This window comes from Lactuca virosa, chromosome 9 (genome assembly GCF_052849685.1).
Source record: "Lactuca virosa cultivar CGN04683 chromosome 9, Lactuca_virosa_CGN04683_v6, whole genome shotgun sequence".
NCBI classification, from domain to species: Eukaryota; Viridiplantae; Streptophyta; class Magnoliopsida; order Asterales; family Asteraceae; genus Lactuca; species Lactuca virosa.
Genome location: NC_136434.1, coordinates 146004773 through 146025676, shown reverse-complemented (window position 1 = coordinate 146025676; position 20904 = coordinate 146004773). Strand labels below are relative to the sequence as shown.

Here is a 20904-nt window from a genome sequence, read left to right as displayed (position 1 = left end):
CTGGGTCTTTACCCTGAATAGAGGAGCAGTGACTTGGAAAAGTTCCAAACAGGAGATCGTAGCTGATTCAACGTGCGAATCAGAGTACATAGCGGCGAGCGAAGCGTCGAAAGAGGCGATATGGTTGAAGAACTTCATCGGAGACCTTGGAGTTGTGCCATCCATAAAGGAGCATATGGAGATATTCTACGATAATGAAGGAGCGGTTGCCTTGACCAAGGAACCAAGGGATCATGGCAGATCCCGACATATCGACAGGAAATATCACTTTATTCAACATCGGGTGGAAGAGGGACTCCTTGTAGTGAAGAGGGTATCGTCAGAGGATAACCCATCAGATCCCCTTACGAAGGGACTGAGTAGGGTTAAGCACTTGCAGCACGCTAGGAGCATTGGGCTGAAGGACGATATTAGTTTAGATTAGATAGTTTCGAAACGTGTAATAGTTAAATTGTAATTGACATTTGATGATTAAATAAAGGAGTATTATTTATGAGTAAAGTTACTGTCTTATGTTAATTGTTTACCTATTGTTTCATTTTTGCATGTTTTGACTTCATGAATAATAAGATTATTCAAACAGTCCACAGTCACTTATACTTTGGAAGTAGGTATAAATGAAGACTGTCATGAATTAGTTTGTAGACTGTCTAAAGTGTATTAGACATAGCAAAAGTTTGCTGCAATGTTCATGAGTGCTTATGAATAAGATTTGAGCATTGGATTAGACCCACGCTTGCTGGCATTACTTCATGGAATTTATCACGAGTGATCGCAAGACGATAATATCATATGGACTTGAAACCTAGATATATGATTTATTGTTTGCAAGTTGGTTGTGCATTGATAATGCATAAACGCATCCGTAACTTGATGTTATAAAACGCATTGTTGTGCATGATTTGATGAGTGAATGGTAAATGCATATAAGTCGAAGTTTATATGTTCCTTTTATCCTAAGAGGGTAAAAGCGATATCTGGGCCCCTCGATGATTTGGTTTGACTTATGTGTCGGGCCCGGTTAGGACTGAATTGATGTGTTCAATTAAGTTCTATGTCAGACAAATCAGAGATCGAGAAACAAACTGTTAGACAATAAGTATGACTATGTTCCATGTGATTGTCCGCATGATATCTTGAGAACAGAGGACTATACGATCCCTTATCTAAAGGACAGGTTACTGATAAGATCAGAGTTCGACAGCGGCTTATGAAAGCTACGATTGCTAATCGGATCCTGAAGTCATACTTGCATTTATAGTTATTAGACTTATCCAAGTGGGAGACTGTTGGATTAATGTCTAAGTCCATAACTATATTTGGTATGTACTTGACCCGGTTGTAGCATGGTCCTTTTGGGTTGCCTTCACACTGGTGACTAGACAGGATGACTGTTGAGGAGAGAGGTTGATTTATTGTTAAGAATAATAAATTGGAGTATAAATATGATTTTTTAATATATTATATGAATAATATATTAATTTGGAATCATATTATTAATTAGTATTTAATCATAAATTAATTAGGAACAAATTTTGGGATTAAAGGAATTAATTAAAAGTGCAGGGGCTGTTTTGTAATTATTTGATAGTTGAGACTTTGGCCCATTGGATCACCTTTATTAAGGCTTGGCCGAAAATCCTATAGGGATCTAGGAGTTTTCGTCCAAGGGCTTAAGGAAAGGAGTCCATGGGTTTGCTTAGGCCCTAAGCTAAGGGATTAAGGTTTCCACCTTGAAACCCTAGTTGACTTCAACTATAAATAGCACCCTAAGGCACTCAAAATCGGCACCCCTTGGAGAAACCCTAGTAGAGCCGATTTTGTGAGCTTATTATCCTCCATCCTCTCTCTCACTCTCATTCATCCTCTCACTCAAGTGTGTTTGTGACCATTAGAGGTACTACACTTGTGGTACTTGCTTTCAAAAGCTAAGGAGATTCAAGAAACAAGTTGTTATTACTACATAACAACAAAATGTATGTATTCTATTCTTATATGTGATTTTCAAAAATTATAGATGCATGCTAGGTTTCCTTTTGTGTTCATAAAGTTGTATGTCTAATAGTGAAAACATAGATCCAATTAGGGTTGCATGCACACATAGGATTGTTTGTATAAAACCCATCATTTTCATGGTTCTAATCTCAATCTAATCATCCTTTTAATGGAATTGATGATTTAGGTAAAAAGCTCCGTGAACCCTATGAATCTAATTTGGGGATATTACAATTGATGGTGTAAATGGATTGGTTTCAATTACCTAGCTGAAGTTTGGAAACAATAAAACTAATGGTAATGCCCAAACTCATCCATGATGGTAGAATCATGTATAAGTTTTGACTGAATTGGATTCAAAACGTAAAGTGTTACTTAATTCCTTGATATACATGGAATTAGTGGCCATAAGGGCATTTTTGGAAATATATTGATAACTACATAATGATTGGCATCTAAGAAGTGAACGGCATTCATGAGTATGAATTGACACTCTATAGATGCTATTGGAACAAAAACATGAAGGGATTCTAGTGAAGTTCTAGCTCTAGTGATTGTTTTGACTTAAAGAGAAAATTGGGAAACACATAATGAAATTGAGGATTTCATGGTTAGTTTATGTAATTACAATGAGATTAGTGGTGGTCTTATATGCTTGACAACTTTCATATGAGTGTTCAATAAGTTTGGAACAAACCTTATGAGTTTTGAATGCTCAATTGAACAATTGGCTACTTAACCCTTCTTATGGAATTTGAGAACCAATATTTTCTTAAATGGTTTCAATGAGAACTTAATGAATTAAGTGGGGTGTTTTTGGATGATAAAACACCTCTTAATCATGTGTGAGAATCCTAAATAAATGGTACAAAGTGATTCGGAAAAGGGTCTTCAAGAACTATGCAAAGTAGGGTGTTATTTTGAGAAAAATCGAGTTTTATGTGTGTGCAGACATGAAAACATGGCTCGTGGGTATTCATGCCTTAATGTCCATCTGTTAGAGGTTTTCTTGTTTTCTTTCGCACATGAGCTCGGATTTACGTACAGTTTTCGCCTACGTTCATAGTTCTTCATAAAGAATGGTTTGAAACAATAAAATTTAAGTAATGGAACCATTGATGGGTATTTTGGTCATTTTAGTGACTTATGTCCATATATGGTGTAGGTAGTGTTTGAAGATGATTGCTCTAGGGAAAAGAACTATAAGAGCACTAGCTAACCTACGTGTGATTGATGTGAGTACTTGTTTGGATTTTCCCAGTTTGGGGTACATGACAAAATGATTTTATGATAATGAAACACTAATGTTTGATGTATGAAATGTTTTGAAATGAAAATGTCAAATGTTTTCGGAAATGATAATTTGAAAGAATGTCATGAAGGCAAGAATGTTTTTTTAAAATAAATAACATTTTAGAAGATCGAATGTTTTGAAAAGATGTTTAAATGTTTTTAAATATAAATGCTTTACTTGAAATGAGTGTTTTGATAATAACATACGAAATGTGTAAAGCTTGGAAAGCAATGACAAGAAATGGAAAGTAATGAAAAGTAATTAAAAGTAATGAAAAAAATTGAAAAGTAATGAAAAGAAAACTGTCCGGGCCATAATGCCTCATAAGAGGTCTAGAGGAATCTATTGGGGTGGTACATTCCATGTTGCGAAGTAGATATCATAAGCATGATGCCTTGGTGAATTGATTTTGTTCTTTTCACCTTGGTCTTGAAAATGATGCATTTTTGGGTTGATTTTGTTCTTCCCACCTCGGTCTTGGAATGATGCCTTGGTGGATTGATCTGTTCTTTCCACCTTGGTCTTGAAAATGGAAATGGAAAAGAAGCTAATGAAATGATACGATAAAAAATGACACTTACGATATGAAATGTTATGTCATGTATGAAAATGATTGAAAATCCTTTAAGATATGAAAATGATTGAAAATGTTTTATGATATGAAAAATATTGAAAATTCTATATGGTATGAATGAAAGGATTTTTCATGTAAAATGTGATAAATGTTTTTGGGTCACAAACTCACGTAGCTCACGATACATTATTGTCTTACGTATATCTTTTTTAATGTCATGTATCATATATTGTATTCAAGAAGAAAGATGATATATAGAAGTAGAAGTTATGAGATAGAGAACACAGTTGAACTTGTTAAGTTCCTTAATTATTGTATGGATGTAATTCTTCATTGCTTGCTATGATTATGTAAGATGCTTAATGGTAACACCCAATATTTTTATTGTAATGTTTTTATGGGACCGTTTTTTGTAAAATATGAGTTAACACCCAAAATGATTTTTATAATCATAGCGTTTGAAAGAGTTTTAAAAAATTTGAAAAAAAATTAGGGTTTTACGATTCGTATCCTCTGGCGTTGGTGGCGATAACATTCATCAGTTCTGGTGATTCATTGTTTTCGTCGGAGCCGAAGGTCCCGTATGAATGTATGTAATGTAGAGAGAGATAGAGGGGAGAGGGGTGAGGACTATAACACAAATTTTTTTTAATGGTTATTGTAATATAGCTAAATCGTCATTTTAAAAAATTCAAAGCAAATTGGACCAAAGTCGCAACAAAAAACTTATTTTGGACCAGGTGTACAACTACAAATTTTTTTGGACCAAAGTTCAAATTTTTGACATACCACATGAATCATTTTTGCAATTTTCTCCTTTTTTTTTTTTTTAATTCATTAAAAATAACAAAAATAGGTTTGCTGTCTTTATGTGCCTACGAGACAATGTGTATGTTGTAGAATTTGCACACATGTTTCTCCAACAGGCGAGTTACACGCCGGGCAACATATCTACACAACCAGCATTTATATCAAAGTATCTTGAAAAGTATTTAGGTGTTGTTGCTTCACAAGCTTTAACATTAGTTTGGATTACCACATGTGATGATCCGTAATGTTGGTATTAATGGTGTTGTAATGGAGGTCGGGTCGGGTGAGGCCGTGAGGGCGAGGGTGAGGGTGGGATTATGTGTTAATTAGTTAAAGTAAACATTAAAAAAATACAAAAAGAGGAACATTTTAATCATTTCATGTGTATCTAACAAAACAATACAAACAATAACGGTCTCACATTCCTCTGCTGCAAGATTTGAAAACCGTAAACACCAATCATTTTAATTTTTCAAAAAAACAAACCAAAAATACATGTTGAAACAAACCACAAAGACCAAATCCGTAATTTACTCTAAATAAGATAATATTCTTCTATAAATAAAAAGATAATCAATTACTGTATTTGATAGTTAACCTAATGGGTTTGATATTATTAATGGGCTGTCGAACCCCAACAGGCGAACACTAACATGGCCCACAAAAAGTTTTTTTGGCTGTTGCCATTTGGCAGCATGCATAATCCTCTAGTCTCAAGTGTGCTCCACGTGGCATCACCTCCTTAATTTATTTGATATCTTCATTGGACAACCTTTAGTCGTTATCAAGCCAGTTATTTGACGTTAAAAAAACGCCCGTGGTATTCGAATAGGAACAAAATTGCATTCAAGTCCCCACATGTTATTGGTATTTTTCATATACCACCCTCACACTTCGTTAATAATTGATTATACCATATTTTACCAATTTTAGTTCAAGATTTATCTTAAAGCCAATGAAAGTCACATGGTCATTTCATGGTTGAGTTAATGTAAAATAGTGTTTGACATGCAAATCAACAGGCGGTGGAGCTCTTTAATAGAGTCCAACGGGTCATGCATTCTAATATCATATCTCCTAGATCCACAAATGTTGTTTTCAAAAGAATTGGTTTTGCCATCCAGAAAGGATTAGCGGCACAGCTTGTTGCCCGTTTGCCTTCAATCGATATGTATTGAACTATAATACGTGAGTATTCCAATGATATGGACTAACCAAATATATATATATATATATATATATATATATATATATATATATATATATATATATAATGACAACATGTAAATAAAAAGTTATATACATTTTTTAAATTTAAAGAATCTAATTAATAAATGTTTTTCGTTATATATATATATATATATATATATATATATATATATATATATATATATATATATATATATATATGATTTGATAGTTGCTGATTGAGTCAATGCTGACTTAGTCAGATAAAACTCTGAATTTGACCGAGTAAGAAATATATCAAAGGAGTCAATATCGAATCAAAGGCTGCTAAGTGTGATATCAAACACCCTAAAATGACTGAGGGGTCGTTTGATAGTTGCTAACTGGATTAGAGCTGACTGGGTTAACTTCTGACTGAAACTTGCTGTTTGATTTTGCATCTGACTTACTATGAAAAATGACTATATTACCCTCAAACTACATTTTTTTTTTATAATAATTACATTATGATTTACCATTTAATTTTTTACATTATATCTTTTACCCAACACATCATACATACTTATAAAGCTAACATTTTTTCTTGAATCTCATGTATTTGAAACCCCCGTAAAAATTTACCAACACCTCATGCATTTGAAACCCCCACACCCTTTCACCTTCAAAGTAATTAATCACACATAATCTCATTCCAAGAAAATCACACACTCTATAAGTTCAACACCTCATGCATTTGAAACCCCCACACCCTTTCACCTTCATTATATATGCAGTTATATTAGTACATTTTTCTTACAAAAAGTCATCATTTGGTTGAAGATATTATGATTCAAAAGTTTTCATATAGTTGAAGCATTCACGATCCAAATATGTTGATTTGAAAAAATGAGTTATGTCGCATCGATGGTAATTGTAATATGATTTTTTCTTTCAACCAAAACAAATGAAGCTTTTCTATTCTTTCTTTATATTTAATTTCTCATTTGATCTTTATATGTGATTTTTATGTATTACTCAATCTTGAATGTGACTCTCCAAACATCAATGTTTTGCTTGGAATATCTTTTTCATTCTTCTTTTTCAAGAAAAACATTTTGATTCCAGGTTAGTGAAGAATTGTCATCAAGTTTCTATGGTTGAATGATGTTAAATAAAGAAAGAAGATTCAGAAAACAGATATAGTTTTTTTTTGTTTGAGCAAAGTAGACGAATGTTAGTTTTTTCTTTTGATTTAAACGTATATTTATGTAACATTTTTATTTATATATTCAACCACCCAATGTTCTTATTTATTTGACTGTAGTTTTTCTATTTTGATTATGTTTATTTTCTATTATTTTTTTGTTGGGTTATCCTACACAACATATTTACAAGACAATATTTAAAAGATAACATAATTTTTAACATTTGATATATAATTATGATGACTTATCATGATATGTTCTTCATATAAAAGTAATTTATCCATATTAGTACGACAAGAATTACATATCACATTTACGAAAATATATATTATATGTGATTTGTTTAACATATATATGCACCTATGTATGTTATAAATTTATAATTAAATATCTTTATGTTTAATAATTGAAGTCAAAACCAATTATTTAGATGAATATAATAATAATAATAATAAATACACATTTCCAAGTACCGTATTCATTTGAAACTCACACTACAACTCAAGAGTTTTCTAATTTATGTATATTTATTAGTTACAACTCAAGAGTTTTTAACTTATGATTATTAATTAGTAATCAATAATAACTTTTTATTTTTCTTTCTTTTATAATGTTGTAAAGTTTTGCTCATTAAAAACATTAATGTATTTGAAGAGATTTGTCATTTAAATATGAAAAGTTAATATAAATGTTATAATAAATGTTTTAGTGTTTTTATGTTATTAAAAGTTGTAGTGTTTATTTTTCATATTTTTTATTATTTGTTGTATATATATCTTTTTTAATACAAATGTTATACTAGATGGTTTTGTATTTTTATGTTACTAAAAGTTGTAGTTCATATTTTTGTTGATACATTTAGTTACCCGTTATATATAGATTACCATACGTTTGATATATAATTTACACAATTTTAAGCGGTTTATAACATTATCAAATAATTGTATATATCACAATGACTTAAAAATTAAAACTATAATCATCATATGATATTATATTATAAAGGAAACATTTTTTCTTTCACCACATTCATTTGAAACTCTCATCTTTTCATATTTCCATACAATATGCTTAATTTATTAACTTAAATATGCTTTTAGTTGTAAACATTATCATAAATGGAAGAATTTGTGACTTATCAATATGATACACTTAATTTGTTAACTTCAATATATAGTTAAATAAATAATCTACATTAATATATCAAATAAGCTTAAAAATTTAGTGTAAAATTTAAAACCTAAAGTAAAATATCAAATAATGTTTAAAAAAAAATTCAATATATATTTTTTAACATAGTTAAAAGCAAAACATTAAATATAATAATAATAAAAGAACCTAAATTGATGAATCGAATTAACTAAAAGGTGTCTGAAAACTATATTCTAACAATAGATTTTTAACATGCGACACGCAACGCGCGATAATTCATCTAGTAAATATATAAAAGAAACAAAATCAACATCTAAACACCATATGAATTCAGGGACAATTTGTACAATTGATAACCATTCAAGCAGCCAATCAAAAAAGTTGTGAAAAATACAGAAACTACAACAACAAATTTTGAAAGAACACCAAATGTAGCAACGAACTTTGAAAGAACACCAAATGCAACAACAAACTTCGAATTCAGCCAACTTTAAGAAACACCAACTACAACAACGAACTTTGAAAAAACACCAAAAGCAGCAACCAACTTTGGGGGGAGACCTTTTAAAGCAGCCAACTTGGAGAGAGAACAAATATAACAACCAAAATGAGTATACCTCCAGTTTTTATTTTGATCAAATACTCATAAAAAATCAATGAGTAAAAAAATTTCTTATTCTTAGTTTGATCAAATATTGATCAGTTCTTTTTCCTAATTTCTCAATAGTCACAAATAATAATAATATGACCATCGTGATTGATTCTTTAACTTTCAATTCAATACTCCACTTGATAATTCATTGAGTCAATTTGTAAAATTTAAGCACAGGACCATCATGATTCATTCTTCAATCTCAACAATTATTCACGAATGAAAGAGAGGGTGTTTACCTGTGTTGACCCAGCTCTGTCCGAGTGTCTGGAGAAGGTGGCGATCGGAAAGGAGATTTGGATTCGTCAGAGGGGGATGGATTGATGTAATCGCGTCGTCTTCTATTGCTATTGTTGCTGCGTGATATTCTTTTAGGTCACATATTGTAGAGGTCACTGGCGTCGGCGGAGGAAGGAAACAACAGGGAGCGACGGCTGGAGGAGGGTGTTCTGTCGATGGAAACAATGGTTCATTCCACTTTGTGTGATTTTCATATGCGATGGTATTAGATCGAAATCGACACAAGTGTGGAGTGTTGAGAATCGATTACAAATTTTGGAATCTAGGGTTTTTGATTTAACCTTACCACTGTTGGAGGAGGAGCGAGATGGGAGACTGGAAGCAATGAGAGGTGAGGATGAAGGAAGAAAATGTTGGCAAGCGAAAGAGAAGGGCAGAGGAGGGAAAAGAAGAGTTATGCCTCAGTCAGCGTTTATTTTTTCCAGGACTCGGTCAGACCTCCATTTGTCTATCTACTGACCGAGTAAGAACAAAAACACTGATATCAAACAGCTTGACTCGGACCGGGTCAGATAAAAGCTTTGACTGACCCAGTCAGAGTGAAATCAAACAGCCCCTGAGTCGGACCCAACCTCTTACAAAGAGACAAGACATATCTCTAATTCAATGGGTAAAACTTGCAACTTTGAAAACGTTAGGGGCAGTTTTTGTAGAATCGCTTTGTATAAATAATACTTTGACGAGAAAAAAAGTCAACCATTTTAGCGCAGACGTTATCCATTGCTGGCCAAGGCGAGCTCTCGACGGAGAAACAGAGAAACAAGAACATGTACACGAAGCAAAAGCAATTAGGGCGGAGGCTTGAACGAAGAAATGCGTTCAAAAATGTCGATTATGACGCTTCTACATCGACCTCATCATCTTCTTCTTCGTCTTCGCCCTTGTTTGATATTCAATCAGCTCATCGAACTCAATCACTTGATATTCGTTTGTTATCGGATGGAATTAGTCACCGGGTTGAAGGAAATGAAGGCGAGGTCGACCTGATTTGCCGGTCTCTAGGGCTGTCTGGGCCGGAAGATTTTGCAATTCCGGCGGCTGATTGGGAAGCTCACAAAGCTTTCTCTCCAACGGGTAGTAATTATTTCATTGGTTCTAGATTTGGTTGTTTTACTCCGGATTCAACAAATCAATCTCCAAGGAGTGATTTCTCGGAGGGTTTTGAATCTCCAGCCACGGTTAATTGCGACGAGGTCCAGCTTGATATTGGATATTTGCGATTAACAAAGGCGGAGGAAGTTAGGGTTTTGGTGGACAATGGAGGTAGAAATGGTGGCGATGCTGTGATCGGAACTGGAATCAGTGAGATCAAGCGTGTAAACGAGTGTTCGGAAGGTAATGGTAAATGTAGAATCAAGGGTGTCCGACCGCCGTTACTTGCTCGTCCTCCTGCTATGCCACGAGTGATTGTCGATAATCCTGGTTCCGGTGGGGTTTCAGTTCGTCGTTTTGCTCCAGTTATCAGCTCGTTAACTGAAGATACGGCGGCGTATGTAAAACCTCCGGTTGCTAAAAATGCAGTGCCAAGTGGGACGATGACATTAAGATCCATTCTTCCTCAATCTATCTTGGATACAACCGATTGTGAGGATGATGTTTGCTCTACTGCAGCCCCTGAACTCGATTTTTTTGTTTCACCAAATGGATCTGTGAGGTTCAATATCAAAAACTGGCAGAAGGGCGATTTTCTTGGAAGTGGGTCGTTTGGAACTGTTTATGAAGGCTTCAATGAGTAAGTAATGCAATTCTCTATTCCATCTTCACTTTCCAGTTCCTGAGAGGAACTTATACGTTTAATTGCAGGTATGGATTCTTTTTTGCAGTGAAGGAGGTTTCTTTGCTTGATCAAGGAACCCAAGGACAGCAGAGCATTCTTCAACTTGAACAGGTGATTTATAATAATTATAATTTATGGTTTACATAATCATTGACCCTTGATTTGCTGCACATTGAGATGTTTTCATATTCCACATTGTTTCAGGAGATATTTTTATTAAGTCAATTCCAACATGATAACATAGTTCGATACCTTGGGACAGATAAGGTATGCTTCTTATTTCTTATCAATGAAACTAGTTTGCTATTTGTAGCATTTAAACCCTAAAAACATGATGAAATGGTGTTTCAGGATGATGGAAAACTATACATCTTTCTCGAACTTGTACCCAAAGGTTCTTTAGCAAATCTTTATCAAAAGTATCACTTGCGGGATTCCCAAGTGTCTACATACACAAGGCAGATTTTGAGTGGTTTGAGTTATCTTCATGACCGAAATGTAGTACATAGGTAAAACTTCATGCTCCTTCTAAAAGATTTATATATATGTATATGTATATATAAATATATAAATTTCATATTAATCTTTCAGGGATATAAAATGTGCTAATATATTGGTCGATGTTAGCGGATCTGTAAAGCTTGCAGATTTCGGGTTGGCAAAGGTAAATGCCACATATAGTTATTTATTTATTTCTCTGTGAGTATATATAAATATATCTACAATATTTAACACCTTTTTTATCATAGGCTACGAAATTAAATGACATCAAATCTTGCAAGGGGACTCCATATTGGATGGCACCCGAGGTTATTTCTATTCTCTTGATAACATATGTCTGTCGTCTTCGTCTGTGTCTGTGTCTGTGTCTGAAACAATTTTGTTGTGCATCCCAGGTTGTTAATAATCGAAAAAACAAGGGATATGGACCCGCAGCCGATATATGGAGTCTCGGGTGTACTGTGTTGGAGATGCTAACAAGTCGAGTTCCATACTCCCACTTAGAAGGGGTACATACAACACTCACATCAATATTTTAATATCTATATAATCTTTTTAGTAAATATTTCTTCTTTTTACTTTTTTTTTTAACCAAATTTACGTTATTGTAGATGCAAGCATTATTCAGAATTGGTAGAGGCGAACTTCCTTCCATTCCTAAAACATTGTCTGAAGAGGCCCGGGATTTCATACTTCAATGCTTACAAGTTAACCCGAACAATCGGCCTACTGCTTTCCAATTATTGAATCACTCATTTGTGAAGAGCGCAGTGTGCATGAACTTAAGCCCTGTTTCTCCACTATGTGGGGCCCGATTACCTTGAGCATATTTGTAGAAATGGTCAAGGGTTAGTCTCAACAACCATATTGGGTATTGGGCTTTAAGTCAGCCCGCTAGCTAGACCTAGATGGTTGTTGTTTTATCTGATGTATATTTCACATGATTCTTATTTGATTGAGCTGTGAAAGATCAGAGATTGCTGGAAAAACAACTCGTTTTGCAACAGTATCTTGTAAATAGTGATTGTGTTTGGTGGTTATTTTTTTTTATTTTTTTTTTTGTAGATGGGGGAGTCATTCACATTGTTTTATGAAATAAGAAAGTAGTAAACTAATGAGATAAATTGCGAAGGATTCTATCTTTTTGTGTGTTCTCAGTGTTTAACTTCATCATAACTAATGAGAGAAATCACAAAGTAGTCGACAACTAATGAGTAATGAGAGATATTACAACTCTTTATAAATAGTTTCCGGTGACTTACATGGTAGTTGGATTTGTGTTTCAAAAAAGAAAAAACATAATAAATGGTCCCCGTGGTTTTTCTAGATCTGAAGTTTAGTCCCTGTGGTTTAAAAACATCATAGATGGTCCCTATGCTTTCAGAACTTTTGATGATTAGTCATTATTGCAAACTCCGTTAAGTTTTGTTCGTTAACTGAATGACATTTCGTCATTTCACTACCACAGGGACCATTTATGACGTTTTCACTTATTTTTTTAAAAAATTAAATATAATTATTTAATTTATAAAAGCTCTCTCTCTCTCTCTCTCTCTCTCTCTCTCTCTCTCTCTCTCTAGAATCATCGTCTCACCCTCCCTACAATTCACCACACTAACCCACCTCTGCTGGTAAACCAACGCCACCACCGATCAATCGACTCCCACAACCCACATCCTCTCACTGACCTTTCCTTTTCCATCATGTTTTTACATCTTGAAATCGGTGATAGTTTCATTTTATTTACTTCTTATTATAGTTTATTTTAGCACATTTCATTCGCATTTTAGTTAATTTTCATACATATTTTCCTTTTTGTTATTTTATGACCATTTCGGGTACTTTCTAGTTTTCTGAGCATAATTGCAGATTTTTTGGAGATTAGCGGAGCAGAATCTACGGGAGGCGATTGGACTTGGAGGACAACGAAGACTTTGGGCTTGATGGCTATGGAGGTGATTCATGGAGTGGGTTTGTCAATTGCTTGAAGGCTTGGAAGAATTGAACTTTAATTTGCAAGGTGCGGGAGAATTTTCGAGTGAGCGGAGATCGATGATCGGGCGTTTGCGGAAGTTATGAGTGATTTGGAGAAAGCAAATTGGACTCAAATTGAAGAAATCTTGAAGAAATATGGGCTAGGAACTGATCGGGCTCAAACTGCTCAAATGGGCTAAGCTGTGAAGGCCCAAGACTTGAAGAATGCCAAAACCCCGTCATCCTCACGCGGCCCGCGTAAGGTTTCCACGCGGCCCGCGTGGATTTCTGCAAGGGCATTTTCAGGATTTTGTTTGGAGCTCTATATTGGGAAGGTTGATGTGCCTCTTTAGCCTTATCTTGGACATCCGATTTTGAGACATTCTCTCTGGAGTTTAGAAGACTTTTGAAGGCCAAGAATACCTCAAGAACATCATCTTTTCATCTCTTGATTCTTGTAAAATGTTGGGTACAATCTTTTCTAACTTTGTTTTCTTAAGTTTAGCCATGCTTGGCTAGACAAATATTGGTTGAGTTTGGTGAAATCCTTTGACTAATTGTTGCATGTTGAAGACTCCATGAACTTGTGTTTGAATCTTTATGAAAATGTTTTGTGTTTTAACATCTTATCATTACTTGTATGTTTTTATTTATGAGTTTAAATGTGTTTGTGGTGATTAGTTGGCTAATTTCTTGATTAGGTAAAGGATCTTCAAATTAGCAAGCAACAAGTGATTTTTATGTTAGTTTTACTTCACAGAATCATAAAAACATTTTCTCCAAGATGGTAGTGGAAGCTTTTGACTCTTCGGATTTGGTGACTTTTTAATTTTTAATGCTAGTTGACTTTCACTAATTACATGCTTAATGGAATTTGTGACTTTGACTAAAGAAATTGTTATGAGCTTCGCTAACCATTTCAACAACTAAGAAAAGTCTAGGTAATCTCAAGCTTCTTGGATTACTATAGCCAAATTAAGGATTTAAATCAAGTATTGTACCATTGGATTCTAATGATATGTTCATCAAAAGTCAAAGTGAGGAAACCTAAAGTCAACCATCTTTCTCTTATTGATTTTACATCAAACTCTTGTTTTTGTTGAAATTGTTTATTTAAATCTTAGTTTAATCCTAGTTTATTTCAAGTGTTTCAAAAGACCACCCCCCTTTTTTTAATTTATTGTTATTTTTACAAGTATTTTTACAAAGAGATTTTCATAGAGTTATAAAATTGAACCAATCTCCATGGATACGATCCCTTTACCACTATACACCATTTTAGTGTGCAAAATTTAGGGTTATTAATTTTGTTGGCCTCGACTACCACCAAATTTTGGCGCCGTTGCCGGGGATTGGTTTATTTTTAATCAATTTGTTTCTCTATGCCCAGATCTCAACGTACAGTTGCTTTGATTTATAATCCGGAAATTGAAAAAGAAGCAAGACGTTTGGCGAAGGAAAAGTGTCACACCCCCGAACCAGACGGCGGAAACGTCCGGGGCCTTGTGCGTGACTTCATCTTGAAGTATCATTACAGTGAATATAAATGAAACATAACATCATCATTACCATGCATAATATAATACAACTGCCATTGTTTACATAAGGTACAATCTTTTAAATAACATGACCAAAACATTCAATGTATGATGTTTGACAGTACACAAAACGAAATCCCCTATTCTTGTTGATTCTTCTGCTTAACGAGTCCCTGAGAATATAAGTTATTTTGAAAATGTCAACATACATAATGTTGGTGAGTTCATAAGTATATTTGAGAAAATGATTTGTATAACTTTGTAATCACAAGAAAATCCTGTATTTTCTTAAAATAATTTGGTATGTTTATGTCTGATCTTGTATTAATGCATGTGTGTTATTGTTTAATAGAATGTCAAACGTGATTGAAGAATAGAATAAGGTTATAGTCACCCTAGACCGATGTAGTCTAACTGTAGCGAACAGCTCAGGTGTGGGGTGTCATCCCCATATAGATCTATACACAAAATCTCGCTCTTCTTCCAAGAGACTCTGATTATAACTACAGGCTACGATCGAACACTTAATAGGTGTCAACCGACAAAAACTCACTAGATCCTTAAACGAATTTACACGAAGATAAACGTATAAAACTCATTCCATGCCCAACGAACCATGTAAGTGAGCCACCAGGGCATCGCTAAACATGTGAGTCATTTCAAAACCTAATATGAATGAGATTATATAACATGGGCCCAAAATATATGTGAAAGGACAACTAAGGCCCATTTCACATGTAAGGTATTTATAGGCCCAAATAGCACGCAAATAGTATACAAAACCTATCAAACATATAAATGAGCCACTAAGGCCCAATAACCTAGAAATGATCAAAATTAATCCGTTTGTTAGTTTATTGTTGGTTTTGGTTCAAGTATTCACTAAAATAGCATAAAAGGCCCACTTTTTGTAAAAATGACGTTCTTGGCTCAATAAGCCAAAAATTTACAATTAAGGCCCAATTTTTGCAAAAATAACACTTTAGTCCCCATTTTGTTCAAAACTTGTGTTTATGACTAGTTTGTGGTAAAAATAACATTTTAAACCCATTTTTGTCAAAAATATCATTTTTTTGCTTGGTTTTTGTGAAAACACACATTTTTCTGGTTTTTGGCTTTTCTTACCTAGTTATTGAAAAATTTGTAGAAAAATCATCGTAAGTCGAAATTTGGATCCGTAAATTCTGGAAGTTCGGAAATTTTGTTCACAATTTTTCTCATAATTTTTAATGGCCTATAACAAGTGTGAAATTGCTCACCTTCACAGGCTGGTCCGAAATTATTTCAAATCTGATAGGCAGTTTTGTAAAATTCGCCAAAAATTGTAGAAAAATCGTATGAAAACGTGAGTGTAGTCATTTTAAAGGTATAAACCTGAACGTTTTGTATGTAAAACAGTTTTGAAAAATATTATCATTATGGAGGTCAAAACAGTTCGAGATTGGACCAAAACTTTTCTGCCAAGGGCTGAATTTTGAGTTTAGTTTATAGATCTTTGAACACAACACTCCTTTTTGCTATTTTAAGTGTATAAATCACAGATCTACAAGTTTACATGTATTATATGTGATAACACATACTTTTCTCAAGGTTTTCATGTAGATCCAAGTGATAAACTTAATATTTTTAACATATGTTTAGATTTATGAAGTAAATAGCACATAATCAACAAATAAGTCATGAAAAACACACATATTCATGCATATATACATAGATCTACATAAAGCAACTTGTATTCTCCCCCAAAACCAAGTAAAAATCGAAAATAGGGGGTATGAACTCACCTTTGCTTGTTGTTCTCGGTTTTGAAAAAGAAATGAAGAGATCTTGGCCTTTAGCAAGCCTTCTTGAGTGGTTTTCGAACTTAGATGGTTTCTAGGATGTTAGATCACGAATTGAAATTTTATAAGGGAGTGTTCTTAGCTTAAGGATGAAAATCAAAGACTTAAGTATCACAACAACTTACCAAAGATGATGATCTAGATGAAAACCTCTTTGAAGATTCACATAAAATCTCGAAATTTGAAGGAAGATGTAGGGGTTCTTGAGAGCTTTCCTTAAGAGATTTGTAAGTAAAATGAGTGTGGTGGTGATTTTTTTGCTCTATGGCCGAATTTAAGAAGAATAGGAGGGAGGTGGAGTGGTTTTTACTTAGTGGTTCATTGCTAAGTGCATAAATGTATGTGAAATAATAACATGGTTAACTAAAGGTTATTAGTGAGGTGGCACCTCACTAATCACCCTCTTTTGTTTTGTTTTATTTTGTTTTTTTTTTGGTTAAATGGTGTTGGGCCGAAATTTTGGGCCAAGAGGGTAGGACTTGGAATAGCTTGAGCCCATTAAACTTTAGTTAGGATTTTTGGAGTCTAATCATAAAATCTTTCGGCCCATTGGGCCTTTAGGGTATCTCACAGACCAATAGTATAAAAGAATGGGTTCTAAGGTCCATTAAGATTAATTGGAGTTGTTATGGCCCAATAAGGCCCATTAGGGTTAGAATGAATCATTCTAGGCCCAAATGGTCCAAAATGTTATAGATTTGATGAATTGATGATTTATTGGTCCCTTAGGCCCAATAAGAGAATCCTAGTCCATAATGAACTTGAGCCGGGATTTCTAGGGTTTCCAACCCTTACTTGCCCATATGAGATGTATTTGAACGAGCATAGAGTGTAGTATTCACTTAGAGTACAAGCCTTACAATAGATGATGGTTTCATGAGAATAGAATTTCCTAGCAAAAATGCCAGTTATGACAAAAAGAGAATAGAATGTGGTCAAACTTCAAATCCTCACGGGGACCCGGAGGTTGAAACCGCTTCATCAAGTGACACGGAACCCGATTCTAGTCCCGACCCTCGCCAAGAAATTCCCGAAACACCACCCCTACAACAAAATCCACCCATTATTGAGCCAATTGCAATGGCGGACGGAGGAGAAGCTCCCGAAAGAACTTTGATGCAAATGATGGAAACCGATGTTACACAAACTCCAACCGGTATCAATTACCGCGTTTTGGAAGGAGGTTCGGAATTGAAGTCAAGTTTAGTCCATCACCTTCCAACTTTTCATGGATTAGAGAATGAAGACCCTCATAAGCACTTGAAGATGTTCCATATTATTTGCACTAGTATGAAGCCACAAGGGTCAACCGATGACCAAATCAAGCTAAGTGCATTCCCCTTTTCATTGGCCGATAGAGCAAAGGATTGGTTATTCTATCTTCCCCCGGGGTCAATCAACTTATGGACCGACATGGCAAGAGCTTTTATTGACAAGTTCTATCCCGCTTCAAGAGTCTCAAGTCTTAGAAATGAGATTTGTGGAATCCGCCAAGGTTAAAATGAGACTTTTCATGATTAGTGGGAGAGGTTCAACAACTTGTGCTATATTTGTCCACAACATCAAATTCCGGAACAACTCCTCATTCAACACATCTACGAGAGATTGTTGCCAATTGAGAGAAGATTAGTTGATGCCTCCAGTGGTGGAGATGTTTTTAGTAAAACTCCACAACAAACAAGACAACTCTTCAACACAATAGCCGCTAATTCCCAACACTTTGGTCTACGCCAAGATTTGAAGAGAGACACGCAACAAAAAGTTAACGAAGTGGGAACATCGAATCTAGAGTCTCAACTGAAAGATTTAACATCCGTTGTTCAACAGTTATCCATGGGACAAAATCCACAAGTGATGGTTTGTGGAATATGTGCAACAATGGGACATCCTACGAATATGTGCCCCATTATTCAAGAAGATGTTGAACATGTGAACGCCACGGGAGAATTCCAAAACTACCACAACAAGCCCTCTGGTTATCAAAATGCTTACAATTCAAGTTGGAAGCCAAATCCCAACATGAGCTACAACCCAAGACCATTGCCTCAAAATGCATTGGTTATACCTTCTTACCCACCACAACAAACTCAATACCAACATCCACAACCACACTATCAACCCAAACCGCACCCTCCGCATCATCACCAACAACCTCCTCAATCCCAACCAAGTAGCTCCGGAATGTCTCTTGAAGACATTGTCAAATCCTTAGCCACTAGTACCCAACAATTCCAAAAAAAAGACAAGGACTAGTATCTCCAACCTTGAAGCACAAATGGGAGATATAGTTACATCCATAAGCAAGTTGGAGTCCCGTGGAAAACTTCCTTCTCAAACCGAAAAGAACCCAAATGTCAATGTGGTGAACTTGAGAAATGGCAAACAAACCGGAGAAAGTAGTTCACAAAAGAAGCCAAAGGGAGAAGAGGAAGAAATAGAGGTCATTCCCATTGAGGATCCTATAGTTAAGAATGATGCACAAGCCGGAGTTCCAAAGAAGACTACTCCCCTAGTGACACCAATAGCCACTCAAACGCCATTCCCTTCCCGACTTGCAACTTTAAAGAAAAATATGGAGGAGAAAGAGATTTTGGACACCTTCCGAAAGGTGGAAGTAAACATCCCTTTACTCGATGCCATCAAGAAAATCCCTAGATACGTAAAGTTCTTGAAGGAACTTTGTACCAACAAGAGGAAATTGAAGGGAAATGAGAAAATCTCAATGAATGAAAATGCATCCGCGGTTTTACAAAGAAAACTAACACCCAAGTGCAAAGATCCGGGAATGTTTACGATTCCTTGCAAGATTGGAGATGTCACTTTTAGTAGTGTCATGCTTGATCTTGGTGCTTCTATCAATGTTATGCCCTATTCGGTGTATGAATCATTGAATGTCATGCCTTTAAGTAAAACCGGTGTCATAATCTCTCTTGCGGATAAATCAAGTGTCTTTCCTAGAGGTGTTCTAGAAGATGTTTTGGTGCAAGTGAACCAATTGGTCTTTCCGACGGATTTCTATATGATTAATCTAGATGAGCAAGTGTCCTCCAAATCGACTCTAATCTTAATTGGGAGACCGTTTTTGAAGACGGCTAGGACGAAGATCGACGTGTATACGGAAGTTTAACAATGGAGTTTGATGGTGAAACAATAAGTTTTAATATTTATGATGCCATGAGATATCCTAGTGATGTTTCATCTTTGTACTTTGTTGATGTTATTGAGCCAATAACCCAAGAATTGTTTGAGTTATCCCATGGTGATATGTTGGAGATGATCCTAAGCAAGGGGTTTGATTGTGGAAAGCTAGCCGAGCAATTAAAGCTTTATTCTTTGGATCCGGAGGTTGAGAGGTTGGTCAATAATTTAGAGGTGAAGAAATCTACAAGATTTGATGTCAAGCAAATTGAGTTGCCCCCAACCCATACAAAGTTGTTGCCATCCCTTGTTCAACCACCCGCATTGGAATTGAAGGTCCTACCTCAACACTTGAAGTATGCCTACTTGGGAAAGAACAAAACTCTTCCTGTTATCATATCGACCCATCTAACCGAATTTGAAGAAGAGAAACTCCTCAAGGTGTTGAAGGAACACAAAGAAGAAATGAGTTGGACGATTGCGGATATCAAGGGATTGAGTCTATCCACTTGTATGCACAAAATTTTAATGGAAGATGAATGCAAGCCAAGTCGGGATGCGCAAAGAAGATTGAACCCGCCTATGATGGAAGTTGTAAAGAAAGAGATATTGAAGCTTCTTGATGCGGGGATGATCTATCCAATCTTGAATAGCAAGTGGGTGATCCCGGTGCAAGTTGTACCAAAGAAGACGGGAATCACGGTAGTCGAGAAGAACAAAGGTATAATGGTCCCCACCCGTGTGCAAAACGGGTGGAGAGTATGTATTGACTACCACAAACTCAATGCAAGCACAAGAAAATATCATTTTCCATTACCTTTCATTGACCAAATGTTAGAAAGGTTGGCCGGGAAATCTCACTATTGTTGTCTCGACGGGTACTCCGGTTTTCACCAAATCCCGGTGGCACCGGAAGATCAAGAAAAGACGACCTTTACATGTCCATTTGACACTTTCGCATACCGGAGAATGCCGTTTGGATTGTG

The 20904-nt window shown here is 35.1% G+C and overlaps 2 protein-coding genes across 2 annotated transcripts; both read left to right on the top strand.

Moving 5' to 3' along the window:
• Positions 1–9859: 9859 nt before the first annotated feature.
• LOC145140479 (mitogen-activated protein kinase kinase kinase 1-like) lies at positions 9860–12431 on the top strand. The gene is made up of 8 exons (XM_079073956.1): positions 9860–10881; positions 10953–11037; positions 11131–11193; positions 11278–11435; positions 11518–11590; positions 11676–11735; positions 11823–11936; positions 12039–12431. The coding sequence occupies exons 1-8, from the start codon at positions 9917–9919 to the stop codon at positions 12249–12251; spliced, it is 1731 nt and encodes a 576-aa protein (XP_078930082.1). The 5' UTR covers positions 9860–9916; the 3' UTR covers positions 12252–12431.
• Positions 12432–19055: 6624 nt separating this feature from the next.
• LOC145139895 (uncharacterized) lies at positions 19056–19907 on the top strand. The gene has a single exon (XM_079073564.1). It carries the CDS (start codon positions 19056–19058, stop codon positions 19905–19907), a length of 852 nt encoding a protein of 283 aa, XP_078929690.1.
• Positions 19908–20904: the final 997 nt, after the last annotated feature.

Bases quoted from the DNA above. Each gene is read 5' to 3' on its own strand.
- LOC145140479 (XM_079073956.1), top strand. From the start codon at position 9,917: ATGTACACGAAGCAAAAGCAATTAGGGCGGAGGCTTGAACGAAGAAAT. The intron at 11,736-11,822 runs GTTATTTCTATT...TGTGCATCCCAG, and splicing joins CATATTGGATGGCACCCGAG to GTTGTTAATAATCGAAAAAA. The intron at 11,937-12,038 runs GTACATACAACA...ACGTTATTGTAG, and splicing joins CATACTCCCACTTAGAAGGG to ATGCAAGCATTATTCAGAAT.
- LOC145139895 (XM_079073564.1), top strand. From the start codon at position 19,056: ATGGGAGATATAGTTACATCCATAAGCAAGTTGGAGTCCCGTGGAAAA.